This window comes from Cricetulus griseus, chromosome 2 (genome assembly GCF_003668045.3).
Source record: "Cricetulus griseus strain 17A/GY chromosome 2, alternate assembly CriGri-PICRH-1.0, whole genome shotgun sequence".
In the NCBI taxonomy this organism is placed as follows: Eukaryota; Metazoa; Chordata; class Mammalia; order Rodentia; family Cricetidae; genus Cricetulus; species Cricetulus griseus.
The window spans coordinates 516,010-540,048 of record NC_048595.1 but is presented as its reverse complement, the minus strand read 5'-3'; the positions used below and the strand labels follow the sequence as shown (position 1 = coordinate 540,048).

The window sequence follows — 24,039 nt, the reverse complement described above, 5'->3', positions numbered from 1 at the left end:
GGGGCGTGTGCGACTGGAGGACTGGAGGGTGGGACTGGAAGGGCGGGCCCCCAGCAGCAATAAAGATGTGGTGGCCCCAGGTGTCCCAGCCCTCACTGTGAAGCCCACCCTGCCTGGCCAGTAAATTCTCCAGAAAGCTCCAGCCTCTTGCTTCTTGCATCATCTCTGATCCCAGGAACGACTGAGGGCTCCTTCATCTAGACCCCCCACCTCAGCCAAGAGACAAGACCAGCAAATCAGTCACAGTTTTATTATAGTCCACATTTCAAAGATCCAGTCAAGGGGAAGGTGGCACCTCTGAATCCTGGATGCCACAGCCCAGAGGCTGTCTAGCACCAGATCCACTCTACCTAGTAAAGGCTGGGCCAATTCTTGGCACAGAAGTATGCAGGGCAGGAGAAATGTCCAGGAGGCCTTTCCTGCCTGTAGTCTGGTCCCTGCAGGTCCCAGTCTTGCTGGCACAGCCATAGCTATTGGCCTGTGATGCAGCACTCTGCTTCCTCCCTTCTCTGCTCTGGGCTTATAGACAAGCCTTACCAGTGTACTGGGGTACAGGAAGGCAGCATGCCTTCCTCTGCCAGCACTCATACAGAGAGAGACTAGGAGGTGTGGGAGGCAGAGAAGCTGACACCACCAGCATCCCACAGCTGGGCAAAGGCATTCAGGACAGGAGAAGAAGAATAGTGTGGTCACAGAGGCTGGCTGTCCCCAGTCAGGCGTACAAGATGTCTTGGTCCAGCCAGCAGATGAGGAGTCAAGGACATGGTGGCTCGCTGGCCTCGGGATTGGGTCTCTCTACTTTAAGCCACTGCATCTTCTGCTGGTGCTGCTGAACAGCATCCTCGACTCGGGCATCCATCATGGCCTCCGTGAGGACCCCATTCTCAGAGGCATATGCCATGGCCTGGTAGGAAAGAGGGCACAGAAGGAGAGGCTGGCTGCTTGCACAGGGAAGCTCAAGGTCGTCGATCTGGACCCAGAGGCCTTAGGCACTAGCACAGTGGCACACCTGCACTTATTAGTGGACTCATAGCCCCAGTGCTGCCTCAGTTGAGTTTTTCAATGACTTTCTCAAATACAAAGCCCAAACAGAGCTGTTCCTCCTCCATACACACACAGGTAACTCCCTCTGAGCAGGACACAAATGTAGAACCCTCATAAGCCCTAAGTGATTCTGGCTCCATTTCCCAGCTCAGGCAGAGATCAGGTCATATGGCAACTACTCAGGCCAGGTTATGCAGCTGTACACTTTACAGGCCTCCTGCTGCTGCTGGGTCCCTACCTTTGGAATATTAGTGTGAGGTTTCTCTAATTAGAGCCCAGTGTCTCTCTGGCTAGGCTTCTTCTCTCTGAGGATGGCACTCCAGGACCAGCCAGTAGGAGTTTGAACTGGTCAGCCGTACCCTTCAGACACTATAAAAGGACCAGGGTTCATGGGTGCTTGAGACCACACTCCTGCTAGTTCTCTGCTTGAAGCACAGCAAGTTCCAAAAGGTGTCAGCAAAGGGTATGGAGAGTCCTGAAGATAAGGCAAAGGGATCCTCGTGGATATTGCACAGGAGGGGACTAGGAGTTGGGATGCCTGAATGCAATGAAGGGAATAATCCAGGCAAAGAATTTTCCTCCTTGGGCACTAGGAAACACCCTAAAGGAACAGGAGTGCACAGTTATATGTAAAGTTCTACCAAGACATTGTCACCTGTGAGGAGATGCTCATAACATAATGGTACTCTGTCCCCTCTGGATAAGTGGGACCACCAGGAACAGGTGTATCTAGGATCTACCATCCCCTTATGATTCCCTGGGAGGGAAGACTTGGCCCTAGAGCCAGACCACCAACTCTGAGAGGTAGTTGGGAGCCATGAATACTTTTTCCCAGCATGAGATCACCCAAGCCCAAAAGCAAGGTAGGTAGCTGCACTGGAGTCCTGGTTGGATAGGCAGGGTGGCAGCCCTCTTTAAGTGGCTACACCTTGCCAGGGGCCCAGCAGAGGAGAGGTAGAGCCACATGGGCTCATCCACCATGCAGCCTGAAGTCAGGTGAAGCACTCCAGAATAGACATTACAGCTCATGCTGTGGGTATTCAGGGCTCTACCCTGGGCTACAACCAATGCAAGGTGGAGGTAAACAATGTTGAGAAACAGAGCCAACATTCACAACCTGCTAGAGATGAGGGCATGGGTGCATCTGCTCTATCTTATAACTTTTCTGTAAATTCAACACTGTTCAAATGTTTTAAGTTTACTAGGTGTAGTGGTGTACTGGTATAGTCCCAGCTATTCATGAAGCTAAGGCAGGGTTGCTTGACTGTGAAGTTCAAGGCCAGGCTGAGCAATGTAGCAAGAACTCAACAGTTAAGTGCATTTACTGTTCTTTCAGAAGACCTAGGTTCAGTGCCCAGCACCAACACTGGGTGTCTCACAACCATCTGTAACTCCAGCTTTAGGGGAATCAATGTATTTTTCTGTTTTGAGACAGAGTCTCTCATAAAATCTGGCTGATTTGGCACATGCTATGTAGACTAGGCTAGCTGCAGACTAGCTGCCTGCTTCTGCCTCTGATGGAGTTAAAGGTATGTACTACCACTACCAGCCTCATGTTCTCTTCTAGCCTTCATAGGCACCAGGCATGCATGTAGTACACACACATATATGCAGGCACTCACACATGGACAAAAAATAAAAATAAATCTTAAAACATTTCAAGAATTAGTTCTGATCCTCCTTCAACCCTCAAGGTTGAAGGGGAAAGGAACACTTGCTAGCAACCTCTATACTATCATCACCACACTGACATTAAATCCAGATGTAGGCAGCTTTGGAACTAATAGACCAGGAGTCCTGATGGACTAGGCTGCAAAGTTCCAGAACCTGAAGCAGAAGTATTAAGAGCTGTAGGCCAGCCCAGTCACATAGTGAAGCCTGCCTCAAACAAAAAAGCCTAAGCCCAGCCTGATGGGTCACACTGTAATCTCAATATTTGGGAGGCTGAGGCAGGAAAATTGTAAGAGCATTCAAGACCAGCCTGGGCTAGAGGGAGACCATGTCAAAACGAACAAGAGACTCCCTCAACTGCATAAGACAAACCACTTCAGCCTTCTCACTTTTTATGACACTGGGAATGAAGCCCCTGACTGCAGATACAAGGCAGATACTACCACTGAGCTACATCCCCGGCTTTCATTTCATTTTTAAATTTTAGGAGAGTATCTGACCTCATTGCCCAGACTGACCTTGAACTTGCAACCCTCCTGACTTAGCTTCCAAAGTGATGGGATTACAGGTGTGTGTTATCATATATTCTACTTGGCAATGGTTTCTTAAACATGACATTACAGACAACAAAATGAAAAAAATAATCAGACTCCACCAAAATTTGAAAGTTTTATACACTAAGACAGAGGCAGATGCTTCTCTATGAGTTTGCAGCCAATCTGGTCTACATGGCAAGTTCCAGGCCAACAACCAAAAAAGAATATTACCAACAGAATTAAAAAAAAAAAAAATGGAAGGAAACATTTATAAATCACATTATTTGGTAAAAGGTTAATATCCACATTTATGTAAGGAGAGGAGCTCCTACAATTCATGAAGAAAACCTCCACAACTTCAAGACTGAAGGAGAGAGAAGGGTTGAAAGCATTGGATGCAGCCAGGCATTGGTGGCGCACGCCTTTAATCCCAGCACTCGGGAGGCAGAGACAGGTGAATCTCTGTGAGTTTGAGACCAGCCTGGTCTTCAAAGCTATACAGAGAAACCCTGTCTCGAAAAACAAAAACAAAATAAAGCGTATTGGATGCTCTGCCAAAGGTCCCAAGGTCAAGTCCCAGCACCCACACGGTGACCCACACCTCATTTGTAACTCCAATTCCAGGATTCTGACACCCTTTCCTGACTTCTACAGGAACCACACTCTCACATGGTATGCAGATGTATACGAAATAAAAAACATACACATAAAAAAATAAAACAAAAAGAAACCAGCCGTGGTGCGAGGGCAAGAATTTGTGTTATCCTGACATGCATGGAGGACAGAGGCTGCGGAGCACGAAAGGATCTTTGTAATGTGCAATTGCCCAAAGTCCCATGGCAAGTAGGGTAAAATCAACAACAGCATCCAGGTCTGTGTGCTATTGCAGATAGCAGCACCTAGGCAGCACCTGGGTAGTCCTGCTATAGCTCCCATTCCTCTCCCAAGAACAGCCTAGACAGACCTGCGCTGGCCACTCTGACCAGTTAACTGCCTAGACAGGAACCTTAGGGAGCATCCCCAGCTCTCTCCTGTAAGGTCTGTTTGGACTGTTGCTACTGTTGTTGACAATACATTAAGCAATGGAGGTGAGCTGTCTTCGTTGGAAGGTGTGAGCCAGGTAACCTGTTGGGATAAACTCAGTGTATCATCCCATAATATTTCACATGCCGAAGGTCTGACAACCACATAGGAAATGATTTACAGATCATCCTTCAAAGGAAGCAATTTCACTGAAATGAAGGCACAGAAAGGGTCCCTGGTTCTTTGGGTTTCATGCATGAAACACAAAAAAGCTCACTCATGTCTGTTACATGAAGATCCAGCAAGACCTTGCCCTCTATTAACCAGGAAAGAACCCTCTTCAAGATCTGTGTTGACACTGACCTTTGTACTTCAGCCTCTAGAACCGTGGGAAAATTTCTTGTTTTTAAGCAGGCCACCTGTTCTGTGCTAGCCTCCCTAGTCACACAAGGGTGCAGTCTTCAATGTGAGATGTATGCCATAGCAGCTAAGCTAGCTTGTTAGACTAGCACTATCCCTACTGTACCTCAGCCTCAAAGTCCAAGCCTGTAGGACTGTCCTATGCACATCCAGAAAGCACTGACAAGTTTAAGTGGCTAGGCTGTCACTTGGTTATACAGTTGGCTACAAGTACATGGTGAGGTTGGTACAAAGTTTGAGGTGACCATAGCACCCTTCATCCTATCAACATGACTTTTCATGACAACACCAGAGACTGAAATTCCTAAATGGCGCTGGCTCTGCTGTGGGAGTTGCTAGGCAGGTTCAAGGAAAAAAAGGTTTTCAGAAATGACAAAGGCTACTGTGGACTATGTACCTTCAGCCAACAACATCCTTGCCTAGTCTCAGAAGGAATGTTCCTGTCCCTTTATTAAACTTCATCATGAATTTGTCCTAAAAAGCCAGATACCTGCACCAGGCAGTGGTAGCACATGCCTATAATACCCGTACTTGGGAGACAGAGACAGGCAGCAAATGGATCTCTTTGAGTTCGAAAGCAAGTTCCGGACTACAGAGCAAGTTCCAGGACAGACAGAGCCACATAGAGAAACCCTGTTTTCAAAAAACCAAAACAGCCAGATAACAGATAACCAAAACAACAGATGAAGCACACATCTGTTGATTTGGAGCAATAACTTATGACTTGTCTGCAACTGTCTTAACAGACAACCAAAGCAGCAGCTCTCTAGACTTGCCTAGAGACCCTTGAACATCTACTCTAGTGCCCCAAATTCCTTAAGACTCAGCAGTGCCAGATTTGGGCTAGAACACACTGAGCCAGGGACAGTATCATCCCATCATCCTTACGTGACTCATCAGTCCTTGAGGTGGTCTTAGCAAAACCAAGGGACACATACCTATCCATGCTTGGAACATCCTTCAACATAAAACCCCCCTGTGATGAGACTGGGAACAAAGTTTCAGAGTAAGTTTAGTTTCAGGATCTTAACTCACCTGCCATGCCACAGCAAGCTGAGCAATCTCCCGGCCTGACATCCCCTCCGTCAGCTGGGCCACCTCTGAGCATTTCTTTCCGTAGTCAAACTGGGCCACCTTCAAGCGTCTGGAGGAAAAGTTCCCAAGTGGGCCTGGACTGCCATGGTTCTACACAAGGGGGGTTGGGGAGATGGGAGCAAGGCTGCCTAACACCATAGTCTCTCAGATGCTTCCCCCTGAACTGGGTAACATGGGTGGGCTTTTCTGCACAGCCCAAGTTGGATGAGGTAAACTCAGCCTTCCTTCCTGACCTACAGGAGAGGCTCAGGTTGAAGTCAGGCAGGGTTGGCAGATGGAGCCATACTCTCCCAATCTGCCTTCACTCCTACTCACTGGACCCAGCCTACAATAACATATTCAGTACCGAAGTAGCAGTAGTAATTAAATGCTCAGCCAATGACGAAATGTCAACAGAGCAAGTAGATCTCCAGGTAGAAAATAAAATAACAGTTAGTAGAGCCCTGCCTGCAATCTGAGTTCCCAGCAATAACATCTGAACAAAAGCCACAGAAATCACACATTAAACATGAATACCGGTTGCATGTCTGAGCTGAAGCTGGGGTTATGAGGCTAGCAGGAAGCAGGGGAGCTGGCCAGTCTGGCTGGGGGAATGGGCCCACAGGCAACAGCAGGGCCAAACCTTGTTTTCTCCAGAACAGGGAAAGGCAACAGGCAGCAGGAAGGATTCAGGTCAGGACATGAAACCTGAATGCCATGGATCCTGGGGCCCAGGAGACAGCCGAAAGCAGCACAGCCTCTGCTGCTTTCCTGTCCCCAAAATGGCTGCACAGCAGCTTCCAGGAGGAGTGGCAGGACAGGTATGCAATTAGACAGAAGAAAGCCATGTCACTCAGGCAACAGCTGAGGATGGTAACTGGCTACTTCCAAACCTGGTAAAAGAGACTCAGCAGGGGCTGGAGAAATGGCTCAGTGGTTAAGAGCACTGGCTGTTCTTCCAGAGGACCCGGGTTCAATTCCCAGCACCCACGTGGCAGCTCACACCTGTCTGTAACTCCAAGATCTGACATCCTCACACAGATATATATGCAGACAAAATAACAATGCAAATGAAATAAAAATGTTATTTTTTAAAAGAGAGACTCAGCAAACTTAAGAGGATTCTATTGACACCCAGGGGTCAGTGACTCAGGCACTTAAAATCAGCTCATAAGGTGGGCTGTGGGGACAGGCTTGCAGCTGTCCCCAGTTAAAGAGCAGTGGGAGTAAGGGTTGAGGGTCCCCATGACAGAACCACCTTTGACAGGACACATGTACAGAATGTGACCTCACACAGATAGCCTAACCCCCAGGAAAATGAAGTGCCTAGATAGGGTCCGGGTCACTAAGGGGAACCCCATGGGCTCGACACTTACTGCTTTCCTTCTGTGGCCGGCTTAAGGACATACTTGTCAAAATACATTCTCACCAGGCGCTCTCGCTCCTCCCGCTGTGGCAGTGCAAAGCAGACCATCTCGTCAATGCGGTCATTGATGGCCCAATCAAACTGCTCGGGTTGGTTACTGGCCAGGACCAGCATGAACCTGCAGCCACAAAGTGCATGCTGAGGGCTTGTCCAATCACAGGTTTCTCAGGGGCAGAAGGTTTTTTAAGCCTCCTCAGGTAAACTTCATAGATGGATGTAACTTGGCAGCTTTTTCTTCCTTCTCTTCCCATCCAGGTTTTTTGATTGTTTGTTTTGTTTTGAGATCGGGTTTGAACCAAGAGATTCAAGAATACTAGGCAAGTGTTCAGCCACTGAGACATTCCTCTAGCCCTTGGCAGCTTTTTAATTCAGGAAAGCCCAGGAAGACCCAGGCCCACAAGCCAATGATTGAGGTTGCCTATATCCTAAGGTTCTGTTGTTGCCCTCAAATCACTTTTTCCCAATGGCCCTGGGCCAGGCCATAGCCACAGCAAGTAAGGGGATGTCTGTGACTAATAAGATGGCTACATACTTTCTACAAGGCTGGGTCCTACCCTGGTGATGAGCTAGTTAGGATTAGTTAGCCTGTCTGACCATAGGCACCCATCCTGCCAGTGGCTTCCAGGAAACAGTTCAAATTGGGGTCTCTTTCAAGGCCTAGATGCTACCCAATCCCAGTAGCCTAGATAAGGACCAAGGATCCATTCTGCGTACACATGTACCCACAGAAAGAGCAGACACATTTTTAGGCTCATGACCAGGTCTCATAGGAGCCAGAGCAGTCTTCAGGTATATTCAGTTAACAAGAAAGTCTCAGCCTAGCTGCATATAGACAGCTGAATGTCAAGAGGCATGAGATGATGTTCAAACTAGGGTGACCATGTGAAAGGAACTGACCCAGCAGACTTCCTTCATGTTTCATATTGCCTTTCTGAAATGGGCCCTCAAGAGCCCTTCCCAGCTAGGAACATGAAGACACCCCAGACAGTGGCCCACATACTACGTCCTGGATCCGTGTGAGGACCAAGGATAACAATGCCCAGAAGTACTCTGCACAGGGAGCTAGGGGCAGGAATGCACTTACTTACTACTATGCTGTCCTGTCCTGTGTAGGAATGCATTCAGAGTAGCCCTGAGGTCTTCACTGATCTTTTCCTAACAGAGAGAAAGTTTCAGTATCAGTCTCCAGCCTGAGGAGCACTTTTGTACATAGCCAAGGAAAAGTGTCCATAGGAGACACTGTTGGGAGGGTAAGGCAGGGGTTAGAAACACAAGCCTAATCTGACAGCCAGAACATGGATTCCTGGTGTTTAGCATCTCCAAGACTTGGTTCAATGCCAAACTCTTCAAACTGAGAAGGAACCAACGGAGCAGTAGTCTCAACTGGCACAGCATGAAGACTTAGCCCTTCTGCACTCTAGGGCACAGCAAGCTCTAGGCTGGTCCCCTGCTAAACTGGCTTAGCGCACCCAGCTCTGAACAACTCCCACAGATAGTCAGGGTTCCGGAACACTCACAGTTGCTCGCTTCCTGAGGAAGGCATCTGCTTCATCCACAAAGAGCAGGAGCCTGTAAACCAGAGGGTGGTTAGGCAAGGGGATGCTTGGGTCCTAAAAGCCAACGCCTAGAAGCTCCCAGAAGCAACAGGAAGTATAGGGAATACCCCTGGAAGAAGATGCCCCACAGAGCACAGGCCTCTCTCTGTCAGGGACTCTTAACATCCTGACCCAGGAAAAATGGCTCACAGCTTCTAGAACCCCAATACTGAGAACCCAACTGCAGCTCTGATGGGATATGCTGGGCAAAAGAATGCTCCTCCTACCCACAGGTCTTACTCAAGGCCTCCAGTCTAGGTTGGAATAAGGGCTGAGATCCATGTGTTCAGCCCTAAGAAGGGTTATCCAAGGTAAAACAGCAAAGACCAAAGGAAAGGACATAACAAGGCATAGTGGCAATGCCAGGAACAACTATAACCAGCTATGCCATACTGCTTGAGTTGATGTGATACCCTCAGCCAACTTTTGGAGGGTTCAACACAGTCAAGGAGACCTAGATCCACTCCCCTCTCTATCTGAGCTAGCCATTCACTCCTGGCAGTAATTATGTCCAGTAGCATCCTTGTACTAGAAGCCTCATGACTATATGTCCACACTCAGCATGACATTTTTTGTAATGGATCCTTCAACACCCAGCCCTAGGTGTCTTCAGAATCTAGAGGCTATCCATGGACTTCCACACAATATCAAGGTTAGGATAGTGGGGAGACAGCAAAGCCCTTGCTGGGTACCTGCTGGGCCCCTAGGAGTGGGAACCTGTGTATGTGGGGGTTGTATGCTCACCCTCGTCGGCTGGTGCTTGCCCAGTCGAAGACCTTGTGCATGGCGGTCACACCCTCCCGCCCCATGGGGGCCACGTCCCCGCCTGTCATGATGGCGTAGTCCATGCCTGAATGCAGTGCGAGTTTCTGGGCAAGGAGGGGTGGGGAAACAGAGCAGATGTTCCCTCCCAGACTCCCAAGCCCACAGCTCTACTAGCCAACCCTGCCAAGCAAGGACAGTCCCCTCCCATCAGAGATGAGGTGGCCCCTGAATGCACCACAATGCCTTCAGGGTCAGTGACAAAAACTGTCCCAGGGTGAGATGCCCAGCAGCATCCAGTCCCACCTTCACAGCCAGGTATTTTTACCTTGGCAAACAGTGTCTTCCCAGTTCCTGGTGGTCCATACATCAGGACGTTTCTATACAGGCTTTTGTTCTTCTTGGTATTTCTTGTTGCGATCGCAATATCTCGAACCCGTGCCTCCAGGCTAGGCTGCCAGAGCAAGATGAGGTTTGGGGAACCTGGTCTCCCAGTCTACAGATAGCCTTAGGGAGTCGAAGGACTGCAGCTATTCTAGCGCAGCCTAGTCATTTGTGGATACTGGGATAGCCTAGGGAGTATCTGAATACAGTACAGTAACATGTATTTCAGAGTCCCAAAGCTACAAGTATAATAAGAATCACATAAACACAGTACTTAAGCTTTGTTGTCCTGTCCCTGGGGCCTGCAGGGCTTCCCAAACCACAGCTGCTACAGTGACTTACACTGAGGATGACACCCTCCAGTGCATCCTGGGGTCGGCTGACCAGTCGCCTGCTGACCTGTAGGGGAAACCGTCATGATAAACACTCATGCCAGCATGAAAGACAGAGGGAAGACAGAGAAAACATGCACCACTTGTTTGTGATATGGGAAGAAGCAGCCTGGCAAGGATGTGGAACCCTGATACCTCACTTTGGCCATACCTGGATGGGATGCCTCAGTGCCTCCAGCACGGAGATGCGGGAAGTCTCCCTCACCAGGGATGGCTTTCCCAAGCGGGCCTCAATATACCGACCAGCAACAGCAGTAGCATTCTTGGCAGAATAGACTCCAACAGCCAGTAGGGTCAATCCAGCCACCTGGGACAAAAAAATAGCAGTCTATGATGCACCCCTGCTCCACAGTTCATCCTGTACCCCAAGAACAGCTAAGGTCTCGTGGTAGTCTATAATGGACCCTAGCTGGATCCCTAACCCCATACTATAGTCAACCAATGCTCACTTGCATACTTCTGGTGACAGCAAAGCTTATCACTGGCACTCTCCCTCAGAGAATTTCTCTTTGAACCCTCAGAAGCAGGGGCTGTAAGAATGTGGAATGTGGCTGTACAGGGCTGGAAACTCAATAAGTCTTTCTTGCCATCCATTACTTTCTTACCACTGACAAAGCTAAACTTCATTCTTGGAAAGCAAGGCTAACCATAAACCATGATTTCCTTTTAAATGGTAATGTATTAGCACACCAACCAGCTCCACAGAGAGGGGGCATCTTCCAGGCTGGCTGGAGGTTTACTGGTGAGTTCCTGCCTAGCATTCCTAAGACAATAAAAATCAGGTGCCTTCAGCATTCCCCCTCTAAAGGATCAACCTCTGCACTTAGCATGAAGTCCTCAGTGACCCTGAAGCCTAAGACGTCTCAGCCCATCTCCTACATCATAGAACACTTCCTGTCTCATAGGGTTTCTGTGAGTTTGTGGACAGCCTAGTCTACATAGTGAGTTCCAGGACAGCCAGTCCTACATAATGAGAGACCCTGTCTCAAAAAATAAAATAAAATAAAATAAAATAAAAAGGCTAGATAAAAAAATTACCACTACCATCTCCCAAGGACACTGGAAAGAGAGCTCTGGACTTTTCCTACATCTGTGCCTGGATTAGAAATCTGAAGTCTTGCCTCCAAAGTCACAGAGAAACCCTGTCTCAAAAAACCAAAAAGACTCCAAAGCTACACAGAGAAACCCTGTCTCAAAAAACCAAAAAAAAAAAAAAAAAAAAAAAAAAAAAAAAAAAAAAAAAAAGAAAGAAAGAAAGAAACCTGAAGCCTCAGGTGTGTCTCTGTGAGTTTGAGACCAGCCTGGTCTACAGAGTTAATTCCAGGACAGCCTCTAAAACCACAGAGAAACCTGTCTCGAAAGAAAACAAAAAACAAAAAAAAACAAAAATCTGAAGCCTCAAGGTAGGCTTCATGACTAGGTGTAGTTTGTCCCTCAAAGATTTCCACGCTGAGTACTTGTTCTCATGCAACGCTGCAGATTTTGCAAAACCTTCCAGAGTGGGGCCTCTTAGAAGTCTTTAGATGGCCCTATTCAGGGTTCCCAACACCAAATAAACCTTCTTGCTTGTGCAACATAAAATGGATTAAGGCAAGACTGAATTGTCTGAAATGCCTTAAACCCAAAATACTCTATCATATCTCACTATAGTTCTTTTCTTGTTTGTTTTTTGTTTTTGTTTTTTGTGACAGGGTATCTCTGTAGCTGGAGACTGTCCTGGAACTCACTTTAGACCAGGCCTCACTATAGTTCTTAAAGACAGTTGTTGTAGCTCAGGTGCCTGATCTGTGTTAGGTTTCTCTGCAAAACAACAGGTGTCCTCATAGCCATCAGGGATGAATCTTAGAGGAAAGTCCCCAGAGCTACCCACTAGATTCACCCATAGGGACATATGATAGTACACACCGTGGCTGTCACTTTGTCCCAGTCTGTCACAAAAGCACGGAATCCTTCACCAAACAAGGTGCCAGCTGTCCTGCATGGGGGGAAAAGTCACATTGACTTTCTAGAAGAGATACCTGGCTAGAGAAAGTCAAAGAAAAGGAATGATGCTCTTTAAGGCTCTTAGACCAGTCTTAAAAGAAAAGTCTATCAAGGTAGGGATGTTAAAGAGTTGACCCAGAGCTTCAGGATGAAGAGACTAGAGAACCCTCAATGAACAGTAACTTACTAGCTTGAACTGGGAACCAGAAGACAGATGGACAGCAGGCACTGGGTTCTGGCTGCATCCTTACCTGATAGACTCCAAGATGGTCTGGCGGTGCTCAGCAGCCTTGAGGCGAATCTGTTCCCGGATGATGTCTGCATTCTCTCTGTCAGCCTTGGCCCGGGCTCGGGCCTCAGCTTCTACCCGTAACATCTCATTCTTATGCCGCAGCTCCATCTCTCGCTCCACAGTGGCTGCCCCATAAAAAGGCAAAGACAGTGGTCTTCAGCCCATATTGTGCCTGCCTCTGCCCACATTGCTGACATGCACACACAGACAGACCTAGATATTACATGGGCCAGGAACAGCAGTGTCAGTGACCACCCACACTGCAGGGCAAGTCCTTCTACCAGATAGATGCAGGACCCCTGAAATGGCCCGGACCACCCTCAGGAAGACATTTTAAAAACAAAAACGTCAATAATCACAAGAAAAACCTACTTACACTAACATCTGACTACCAAAATAACAGAAAAATCATGAGATGCAATAATGTGTGCCTATTTGTCAGCAACAAGAACCAAACACCAAGCAATAAGCCACTGTCACTGCACAATGACACCAACAAATTGCCTCAAACCCTTCTTGACAGACTCCTGTTTCTGCTGGAACATGTGTAAACTAGCAGGTTGGCCCAAGGACAAATGAAGTTCTACCACAGGAGCTAAGGCCAGGCAATTTTCCTATCCAAAACAACTAGTCCCAGAACTTTCTACTCAGGGTTCAGCATACAGATGAAACTTCAGCTGAGAGTTAGCTCTTTGAAACCAAGGCATCCAGCTGTGTCTGGTGTCAAAGAACACGCTGTAAACACGGTCCTTACTTGAGGTTGCAGTGGGCCTCTATGCAGACATTTCTTAAGGCCACCCATTCTTGGTGACCCCTTACCTCGACGGATGGCCTCTTGCTTCTGCACAGATTCCTCTTGTTTCCTTAAATTCTCTTCATTTAGAAGTTGCTGAGAGAAATAACAGGAAAGGTAAAAAGCTTGTGAAAATCAGAAAGACAACCAAAACCAGGCCAACAGGTTGCAGCTGCTCTGAGTCAGGAATGCAATGCTTCTGCCCACCTGAGGAGTCCCAACTTTCTTGTGGCTCTAGCTGGTACACTCCAATGCAGGCACATCTGATGTTGACCCAGGACATGCACACATTAAGGGCCTGGCTTCAGAGCTGCCCCACCTGCTGGGCAGAAGCAGCCTTTATAGCAGCTTCACTATTGTGGTTCCAAGACCCCCAGGGCTTGCATCTCTGCTCTATGGTTCGTATAGAAGTCTGATCTTTGCCTACTGAGATTAACGGTTATAATGCCTCAGCAGACAAAACATGAACATAAGCCTAAAGCTGATGAGAGAGCCAGCATGGATCAAAGAGGCCTAACCAGGTTTTGGATTACCCAGGGACCTTGTCCTCCACCATTCACTGACCTTGCTTGTTAGACTGGTGTCCATTTAGCAAGAACCCTCAAGAGTAACTGAAAGACCCACCTCTGTTGTGGAAACACCACAAGAAATTATGTGCATGGGCTTGTGTATGTGCTTGGACATGTCTAAGTGTATAGGATGTCTGCATTTAGGTGTGTGTCTGGGGATGTCCATTGTGCACACAGGCTCATATAAGTATGCACACACCAGGGCCTACAATGTCTGAGAAAATTTGCCCAGGACCAGCAACACTTGCATTCTTGCCCGTGAACTCATTTGCACGGATCTCCTGCATTATTGTAAGGACAGTATGTGTCTCTCAGAAGTTTGCCTTTCTTACCTGCTGTTTCAGCTGGTCCTCATAGCGCTGTCGAGCTAGCTTATCTTGGTACTGGGCCCTCTAGGGAAGAAGACAGAAGTCAAGTCACACCTTGGTGGGAGAAGCCACTAGGAGGATCAGAAAACATGATCTGAAACCATCCCGGGGAGTGGCTGCTGAGGTAAGCTACAGATGAGCTGCCACCTTCCACAAATATGCAGGTGCAGAATGGGTTTTAGGGTTATTGTCTTTGTTTATTTTTACAATTGTGGTCCAGGTCCTAATACAACAACTACTGCCCTCAGCTGAGATCCAGAGTGGCATCTCAATGTCTCACCCCTACTCCTGTTACCCCAGGCCTCCTGGCATACGTGGCTGCCTGTGCACTTACAGCCTGGTGCTGCCGGGTCTCTTCACTCAGGGTTTTCCGTCTTTCCTCAGCTTGCACACGGATTTGTTCACTCTTTAGTTGCTCTACAGCAGCTTCATATTCCTGCAGAACACAGCAGTGCCTGTGTGAGACTCACACCCTCTACAGCCCATTCCATGGTGCTGTAGACTACAAAATGGCAACATCAGAGGCCATGCCAACTGGTCTATGCAACAGGCTGGGGTAAGGCAGAAGGCACTTTTAAAAATGGTCTGGACAGATACCCATATACCCCTAAGTGGGCTTACAGCCTTAGGCAGATGGACAAAACCAGGCCCAGAGATCAGAATGTTATTCACTCCTTTACCCTGAGCTCACATTACAACTATACTGTATGACAGACAAGTATTAAGAATGGAGCCTGTTCCATGCTCATTGAAAACTGACATCCAGGGTTTTCCTTTTAGGTTTTTGGTGTTTGTTTTTAAGTCAGGGTTTCTGTGTGTCCTAGACTGTCTTTGGAACTCAGTTATCCACCTGCCTTTGCCTCCCAAGTGCCAGGATTAAAGGATGTACCACACCCAGCTTCAAGGGTCCTTCTGAGTGCAAAAAATAAAGTAAAAATTAGGCATGGTGGCACATACCTGTAATCCTAGCACTTAAGAGGCTGAGACAGAAAGATTACTGAGAGATTGAAGTCAGCTTGGTATACACAGAAAAATCCTGTTTCAGTCAGGCAGTGGTGGCCCATGTCTTTAATCCCAGCACTCGGAGGCAGAGGCAGGTGGATCTCTTGAGTTCATGGTCATTCTGGCCTACAGAATGAGACCAGGACAGCCAGGGCTACACAGAGAAACCCTGTCTTTAAAAATAAAAAGCAAGCAAACAAACATAAAACCTGTCTCAAAAAACAAAAACAAAACATAAAACCAAAGAATTTTAAGAAAGATCCCCTACCTTCAAAAAGTTCAGACATTCCTCAACTACATCATCCCTCTCAGGTACCTTTACCACAGAATCATATCCATATACTCAGCATCCTGTCCTCACACCCCCCAATTCCTTCAAAGATGGAGGACACTCCATAGGTCTGTCATCTGTGAAATGGTTCTTACACCCTCATGGTACCAGCCCACAGTTCACCTTGAGTTTAGACTGTTGTTCCAACTGCAGTGTCTGCTCCTGCATCTGCGCAAGGCTCAGCGCCTCCTTGGCATGGCCTGTAGAGTATAGGAGAGTCAGAGAGACAGTATTAGTATTCTAACAACAGACATCTGTGTGGCCCCAAACAGAACCTTTCACTCATGCCAAGGGGCTTCTGAGAAACAACAATCAATCTTGAATCGCTTGTGTTCCCTTCTCAGCCTACCTCAATGGCCTACCCATTCCAGATTCCTACAATGACCTCTCCTTTCAAAGCTGCATCTCCAACAGAAAGCCTGGTGAGTTTGGGTATGCAGCTTAGTGGTTAGAGTTTGCCCAGCATGCAAAAAGCCCTACGTTGGATCCCTAGCACCACACAAAACCAGGCGTAGTGTGCATGCCTATCATCCTAATATTCTGAAGGTGGAAGCCACAGATCAGGAGCCCAGAGTCATCCTTAGCTGCACTGTGCTTTTGTTTTGTTGTTTTTCGAGACAGGGTTTCTCCGTGGCTTTGGAGGCTATCCTGGAACTAGCTCTTGTAGACCAGGCTGGTCTTGAACTCACAGATATCCACCTGCCTCTGCCTCCCGATTGCTGGGATTAAAGGCGTGCGCCACCAACGCCCAGCAAAAGTGTAGTCCAGGCTGGCCTCGAACTCAGATCCATCTGCCTCTGCCTCTTCAGCAAATCCTACCGGCCTGCGCCACCAGAGCCGGCTGCATTGTGCTTTTGAGGCTGGTATACATGAAACTTTTTGGCAGGGGAGTGGAGGGGAGGGGGCAGCTCATAAGAGCTTGGTAAGAGCTCCTGATCCCATCCCCAGGGGATCATCACACTGCCAAGAACTCCATCACAAAGACCACCACACACTCATCCAGGATGGGGTTGTGGAACAGTGACATGTCAGGCATTTTCCAATCAGGGAAGCAGAGCTCTGGCTGGTGTCCACACCTGTACCCATTAACGATGTAAAAAAATTATGTAGGCATAAAAGGATGAGTAACACACCTTAGGTTATAAATCCTTCTGTGTGTTTGTGTATCAGATAGCACTGTTTGTCAATACTTAAGATATAATGGGAAAAACTTTACTTCTAGTATACTCTAAAGAGGCCTAAGCATCAGGTCTCCAAATTTTCCATAATTTTTCCTTACCAATACATTATTATAAAAACTACCACAGAAAACCATGGGTGTGGAGATCACCAGGTTACCCACTACTTAACCCCTACATCCCATCTCAATGACTTTTCTTATATTTTTGAAGTTTCCAAGGTCAGCTGAACCTTTGCATGTTACTTTTGAGTTCAATAAGCATTGTCACTAACCAGAGCTTAACATGTTAGCAGTGTGAGAATCCAGAGGGAAAATGGGCTAAGATAGGAGGTACCATGGTAAGAACATTAGACAGGTTTAGATGGCCATAGCAAATGTCTTGGCATTTGGGATCAATTTACACAGAGTGCCCAGTTTGGCATAAACTCTACCAATGGGAAGCAATGTCAGAGCTTGGGATGGACCTTCCAAGACAACCTCCTTCTAGACCAGTATGGAAGACAAAAGAACTCACATGTGAAGAGAGACAGCAGCAAGGCACAGCCTTTCCCTAATTCAAATAGTAAGCTTTGAAGCCAAGAGTTGAGCAGACCATAGGAACCCCTGACACTCTGAGAGGAGAGAGCTGGGGAGAGCAATACTCCTTGGGACCCCATTTCAACATAGTAGATGGGAATGGGGGTTTCACAGTGCAACAAATCTGGGACAAAATTCTAGCTCCTGTTTATTCTTCATGTGACTTTGGAAAGCTCAGCTAACTTGTCTACTTTCTTGTGAAATGAGACCCAACAGGTAAAATGTTTAGTCCTGAGGCTATCCTACAAGAAAAGGACACTGATGGGACATGTAGAACCAAGAAATGTTGCTGGCCCAGAAAAGAGAGATCTGTTAAAGTAAAGTAGAGGTCAAGGCACTGGACCCAGAGGGAGAATGTTCTGGGCAAGAGCTTCAGGACTACCAGTGCAGGCACCTGGAGAGCAATTTATATGCGAGAGTAGTCAAGATGTAGCAAAGAGCTGAAACTGCGCACCATAGTCTATAATAGACTATAGCAGTGGTACTAATAGCCAAGATTGAATTCTGAAATTCTAGGTGTGACTAAAGAGTGACCACTCAACCCAGGAGTCACCAAGAAAAATGTCCCCTACATAACCCCATAACAGAAAATTAGGTCATCTGTCAAGTCTGCTGACATTGGAAATGCCTTGAAAACCAGCCACTTAGATTATCTAGAAAACATAATAGGTCAATTACAAATTATTAGCTCTGCTGGGCCAAGAGACAGGTTATCCTGGTCCGAAGTCTATGGGTATTTGAGTCAGCAGGACTCAGAGACTACTGACCAAGACTTGACATGATCCCACTGTGTACCCTGGCTGGCCTGGAACTCACTATGTAGACCAGCCCAGCCTCAAACTCAGAATTCTGTCTGCCTGTGCCTCTCAAGTGTTGGAATTAAGGTACGAGCCACCATTCCCAGCTCAAGACATTTTTGTGGCCCCACAAGAACAGAGAATTGATTCACCAAGTGCCAGACCCTCTCTAAGAGGCTCTGCATATTCTGCCTATTTAAATTATGGCTTCCCTATAGGATCTTCTTAAAAGCAGAACCCATGCATAAACACAAAATCGAGGATGACAACATCATTCCTTCAATCAGTATTTATTCAACACCTCTTGCACTTCAGGGTTTTGTGTTTTGTTTCATTTTATGTGTTTGAGTGCTTGCCTGAATGTATGTATGTGCACCATGTACATGCCTGTTACCCTCAGAAGCCAGAAGAGGTCCTTGGATATCCTGGGTTACTGAAGGTTGTGAGCTGCCTGCCATATGCGTGTTTAGAATTGAATGCAGGTCCACTGCAAGAGCAACAGGTGCTCTTAGTCATTGAACCATCTCTCTAGCCCATATCTCAGACTCATGATCTGTTACAAAGAAACCCTGTCTCAAAAAACAAAACAAAAAAATCACCTAGCTGGGCACTGGTGGCACACGCAGACGCAGGAGGATTTTTGAGGTCCAGGCCAACCTGGTCTATACAACCTGAACGGTAGGGGCTACATAGCGCTCAGGAGGCAGTGGCTGGTGGATCTCTGTGATTTCTCTACCAGCCTGGTCTACATGTGTTCCAGCCAGGGCTACAGTTTAAAAACAAAAACCTTATATTACATCTTGGAACAAACTGTCAACATCAAAGCAGACAGAAGATTGTGGGCAAAGACTAGCTCCGGGAGGATCAACTTTTACAGATATCTTCCCCTCACAGTGGAGTGCTGTAATCCAGTAATAAATGCAAAAGCGACTGTCTTTTTGCTAAAACCAAATGCTTTTCAAAAATGCTTCCCTTATTAAGTGGGTGACTACAATCAACCGTCACAAAACGGATCACCTGATCTGGCCATTGGCCATGCCTTTTGGCCTGCACCACGTGGAGTCAGCAAGGGAGCCCAGTAGTATCTAAGGCCAGCATTGGCACAGGCAACCTGCTCTTCTACAAGCCTCTCTAAAACGGCCTTTCTGCCGCGTTGACAACTGCAAGTGCAAGAGGGTGGTAGGACCTGGGTCTCCTAAAACGCAGGGTGGCTATGGCCAAATGACTACCGGGCCGGGCCGTTCAGGTCACCTGAAAAGCAGGGCTGCAGACAGCCAACTGAACACTCTGCTGCTAAGACGCCAAGAGGACCAAACACGCAAAAGCAATGGCGTCTCTGAGAGCAACCTCCCATTTCCCTGGGCCTCGGCCCGCCAAGCCCAGCCCGCGTACTCACGCGAGTGCTCCAACTCGCGGGCCGCTTTGGCTGCACGCTCCAGGCCTGTCGGGTCAAAGTTGCTCCATTTGTCCTTGGGCGATTGCCGGTCTCCAGCACCACGGTCGCCTCCACCCTCCGCCCCAGGCTGCGCGGGCGGCAAGGGCAGCGGAGGCCCCGTGCCTTCGCCCTTGGGGCCCTTGTTAATGCCAAAGAGCCATGACATGGTCAACAAGAGAAGCGCGCCCTCGGTGGTCCGAACTCAAGTGTGACTCGCCAGGGATACTGGTAGCCACCACGCGCCACGGGTCGACTAACTGCGCAAGCGCGACACACACCTCTTCCTTCTGGACGACGGAAGCCTACGAGGGCCAAGGCCCTCCGAGCCATTGGATTGGCCGCTGGGACAGGGAGGTAATTAGCGTCAGTGGCGCGATTTGTCCAGCTGTCCATGGAGGCGGAACTGGACGGAACTCCTGGACCAAATAAATAGGAACGAAGTTTTGGGGGTGGGTGTGGCTTAGTCCTAGGAAACTCCCTCTTCTCCCAGCAATGGTGCTATTGTTATGGGCCTGGGGTCGTTCGGAGATCTATAGCCGTTGTTATAGGCGATTATGGAGACGCTGCAGCCATAGTGGCTGCGGAAGATCGGAGAGACACAGTGACTTCTTCCTCTTGGCCATGAAAACCAAGGGCGGGGTAACGAGCCTGGTCCCGCAGGCCCGAAGGTTGAAAGAAGACGTGGCCTCCGCGCCCTTAGCCCGGACCACCCGCCCCTCCTGTAACGCCAAGCTTTATTGAAGCTGGAATCATGCAGGTCGGTGGCTGCTCTGAGCTTCTGCAAGCCGGTGGCTCTTAGAGCCAAGCGTGAATAAGAGTAAGAGATGAGTCAGACTGAGACGCCACAGTGGACGAGCAGTCCTGCTCCAGACTTCTGCTACTGTTGCTAAGGCGGTATCTTGAGCTCCTTCCTCTTTGGTGACTTAGCAACCCGTGCGGTCAGTTTGCTTGCGGCTTTGCAGTACAAGCCAGAAAGCCAGGCAGACACCCCCCCCCCCCCCGAGCCCGCAGAGGGTACCCTACACCGAGGGTAGGCATTCTAGGATTCTGGTCGTTAGCTCTTCGGTGCTCCTTGGGAACCTGCTAAGCCGTGTGCCTGCTGTGGACCCAGGGGCTGGCTGACCTAACCTTTGGGTAGGAAGAAGTTAGCAGTTGTTATTAGGGAACCCACATTCTCCAAAGTCAGCATCTTGGTCACAGACTTTTTTGGTAAAACTGGTTGCATTCACAGAAGTGTATGGACTGACTTTTCCACTTAGACAGAAGGCAATTTTAAGTGACTGAAAACAGTAACGAAGTTTAAAATTCTTTTTCTTTTTGTGAGACAGGGTTTCTTTGTGTAGTTCTGGCGGTCCTGGAACTAGCTCTTGTAGACCAGGCTGGTTTTGAACTCACAGAGATCTGCCTGCCTCTGCCAAGTGCTGGAATCAAAGGCGGGCGCCACCACTGCGCGGCTGAGGACTCAACTTTTATTCCCAGCAGCAACTTTGGGTATCTCACTACTCCCTGTAACTTCAGCTCTAGGGGATCTAAAGCCTCTCCACTCTCAGGTACAAGTAGAAACCCACACAGGACATGGACACACACACTGTTAAAATTAAATATATTTTTAAACTGTTAGGCTGAGGCAGGTAGGAAGATCAATCACTTGAGCCCGGGAGTCAGATAAGCCTGAGCAATACGGCAAGAGAAGGAAGGGGAGAAGAGAGGTAAGAAAAACAGTCGAGGGGCTGGAGTGATGGCTCAGCGGTTAAGAGCACTGACTGTTCTTCCAGAGGTCCTGAGTTCAATTCCCGCAACCACATGGTGGCTCACAACCACCTTGGATGAGATCTGGTGCCCTCTGCTGGCATGCAGGCAGAAGACTGTATACATAATGAATAAATAAAATCTTTAAAAAGGAAAAAAGAAAACCAGTCGATTATTGTCTTAAGACTTTGGTAATTGCCAAGCATTCGTGGCGCAAGCCTTTAATCCCAGCACTGGGGAGGCAGAGGCAGACAGATGTCTGTGAGTTTAAAACCAGCCTGGTCTACAAGAGCTAGTTCCAGGATAGCCTCCAAAGCCACAGAGAAACACTGTCTCGAAAAACCAAAAAATAAATAAATAAATAAATAAATAAAGACTTTTGTAATTGCTTCAGAGAAATTGAGCTTGGTGGTGGAAATTCCTGTAATCTCCACACTGGGGAGACTGAGGCAGAGATCTGGATATTAGACAAATCTGGGTTGCATAGCAAGACCCTGTCTCAGACAGCAGGGAGGTTGGTTGGTGGACACTAACAGGGCAGAGTTACAGCCTGTTCCTCTGTGCAGCTGACTCTACACCTTACATGGAGTGTAGAGAATGCCGCACCACTTATGTTTAATAAACTTACAACAGAAACACCCTAAAAACACTTAATTAAATGAAAGAGCATAGAATCATGACAGTGTTTTCTGTCTACTGCTATCATTTTCATTGACAAATGTTCTCTGCTGATGATACTCTGTTGTTTGCCAATGAGGGCCAATCCCCCCATGCTTTCTTCTTAAGCAGCTTCCAAAAGGATCCTCTAGTTCCTATCACCACAGCTCATCACAGGCCTGCTTCTACCCCTTGCCAGCATGTGTGTCCTGCTCCTGCCATTCCAAGGCAGACCCTAACCCAGTAGATTAAAAAATCCTACCCAGACTGGTCTTTCAGAATGGGACCCCAGCCTGCTAGGAATTCCAGTCTTACAGATGCAATGTTTCAGAGAGATGACAGATTTGTGATGATGGCCCAGGATAGTAATGGCTTAGGACTGAACCCAAGCTTTCTTATTAGCTGAAGTAGCTCATATTCCTACTTGAGAATTGTGTTGAAGTAAATAGTTACCAGCTCATGGTGATCTCAAATCAGACCTTGATCAGGTGGACCTGCAGACTACCTAGCTGAGAGTCCCCACAGAGACCCCAAAGGTAACTCCATTGATGTACATATTCCCAGAGTCACCATGAGTGGCCTTGATCCTGGCACTCGGGTGCTCTCTACCTTTTCAAGTCCTCGGCCACCAGTATGTCTTTGTGTCCTTGAATGTTCCAGGAGGTGCTGTGGGTGGGCCCCTTAGGAATTGTCTATGAGGAGCTCAGGAGCCTTTGTGGCCAATGTGGTTGATCTGAGAGTAGGAGGTGAAGTCCCAGGCCTTGGAAACATGGAGCAGCTCATGGCTCAGTACTGTGCATTGCACACTTGCAGTTAAGGAGCTGCTGCCACCTGCTGGGGTGGATTGGGAACAACACATGGGACGGGGACTTCTTTTTAAAATTATTTTAATTTGGATGAAGATCTCTTTTAAGATTTATTTTTCTTAATTTAGTTATGTGTAGGGGTGTGTGCATGTGAGTAAAGGTTCCCATTGATGCTAGAGGTGTATCCTCCAGGCTAGAGTTAGAGATGGTTGTAAGCTGCCTGGTGTGAATACTAGGAACTGAATTCAGGTCCTCTACAAGAGCAGCAAGTGCTCTTAACCACTGAGCCATCTCTCCAGCCCCTGACAGCTACTTCTTTAAAAAGCTCTTTGGTTGCAAGACCATATTTAATTGCAATGAGCTAACTGGTTTTTGTGATAGGAGCACGTGATAATTATTCTTGCCCTACTCCTGCCCAGAAACTTCACACCTCCCACAATACCTTGTCTCAAATGGGTCCTGCTCCCACCTAAAAGGTGGGACAGTCCCCTAGCTTGGGTTCTATCTGGTACCCCTACCTCACCACACTCCAGTCCAAGGGAAAATATGACATTAATTGGCTCACTCTCTCTCCTTTTTGTTTTTTGAGATAGGGTTTCTCTCTGTAGCCCTGGCTGTCCTGGAACTCGCTCCGTAGACCAGGCTGACCTCCAACTCCAAGGTCTGCCTGCCTCTGTCTGTCTGTCTGTCGTCTGTCTCTCTCTTTGTGTGTGTGTGTGTGTGTGTGTGTGTGTGTGTGTGTGTGTGTGTGTGTGTCTGTGTCTGTGTGTGTCTCTCTCTGTGTGTCTCTGTCTCTCTTTCTGTTTTAAAAATTGTTTTTAAGCCTGGCATGGTGGCTCACGCCTTTAATTCTAGCTCTGGGGAGGTAGAAGCAGGTAGATGTCTGAGTTTGAGGCCAGCCTGATCTACAGAGTGAGTTCAAGGACATCCAGGACTATACAGAGAAACCTTATCTTCAAAAACAAAAACAAGGCTGGAAAGATGGCTCAGAGGTTAGGAGCACTGACTGCTTTTCCAGCAATCACATAGTGGTTGACAACCATCTGTAATAAGATCTGGTGCCCTCTTCTGGCCTGCAACAGAACACTATATATAGTATCTTTGGGAAAAAAAATGGTCGTAAGCTAGTCTTGGTGATATTTGCCTTTAATCCCAGCACTGTTACAAGTAGGTG

At 47.8% G+C, this 24,039-nt stretch overlaps 1 protein-coding gene across 3 annotated transcripts; it reads right to left on the bottom strand.

Moving 5' to 3' along the window:
* Nucleotides 1–234: 234 nt before the first annotated feature.
* On the bottom strand, nt 235–19,918 carry LOC100772005 (ATPase family AAA domain-containing protein 3). 3 transcript variants are annotated; one of them, XM_027398566.2, is made up of 16 exons: nt 19,615–19,918; nt 15,789–15,865; nt 14,667–14,768; nt 14,297–14,356; nt 13,422–13,491; nt 12,562–12,727; nt 12,233–12,302; nt 10,479–10,634; nt 10,278–10,334; nt 9,880–10,005; nt 9,534–9,658; nt 8,712–8,763; nt 8,279–8,349; nt 7,198–7,312; nt 5,730–5,879; nt 235–904 (listed from the first exon to the last, which is right to left on the bottom strand). In XM_027398566.2, exons 1-16 carry the CDS (start codon nt 19,817–19,819, stop codon nt 755–757), a joined length of 1,752 nt encoding a protein of 583 aa, XP_027254367.1. In that variant the 5' UTR covers nt 19,820–19,918; the 3' UTR covers nt 235–754. The 3 variants fall into 3 exon arrangements, 2 of the variants coding, with proteins under 2 accessions (XP_027254367.1, XP_027254366.1); XM_027398565.2 differs by having other exon boundaries at nt 5,730–5,838; nt 7,145–7,312; nt 19,615–19,917; XR_003481891.2 differs by having other exon boundaries at nt 768–904; nt 5,730–5,838.
* Between the last annotated feature and the right edge of the window lie 4,121 nt (nt 19,919–24,039).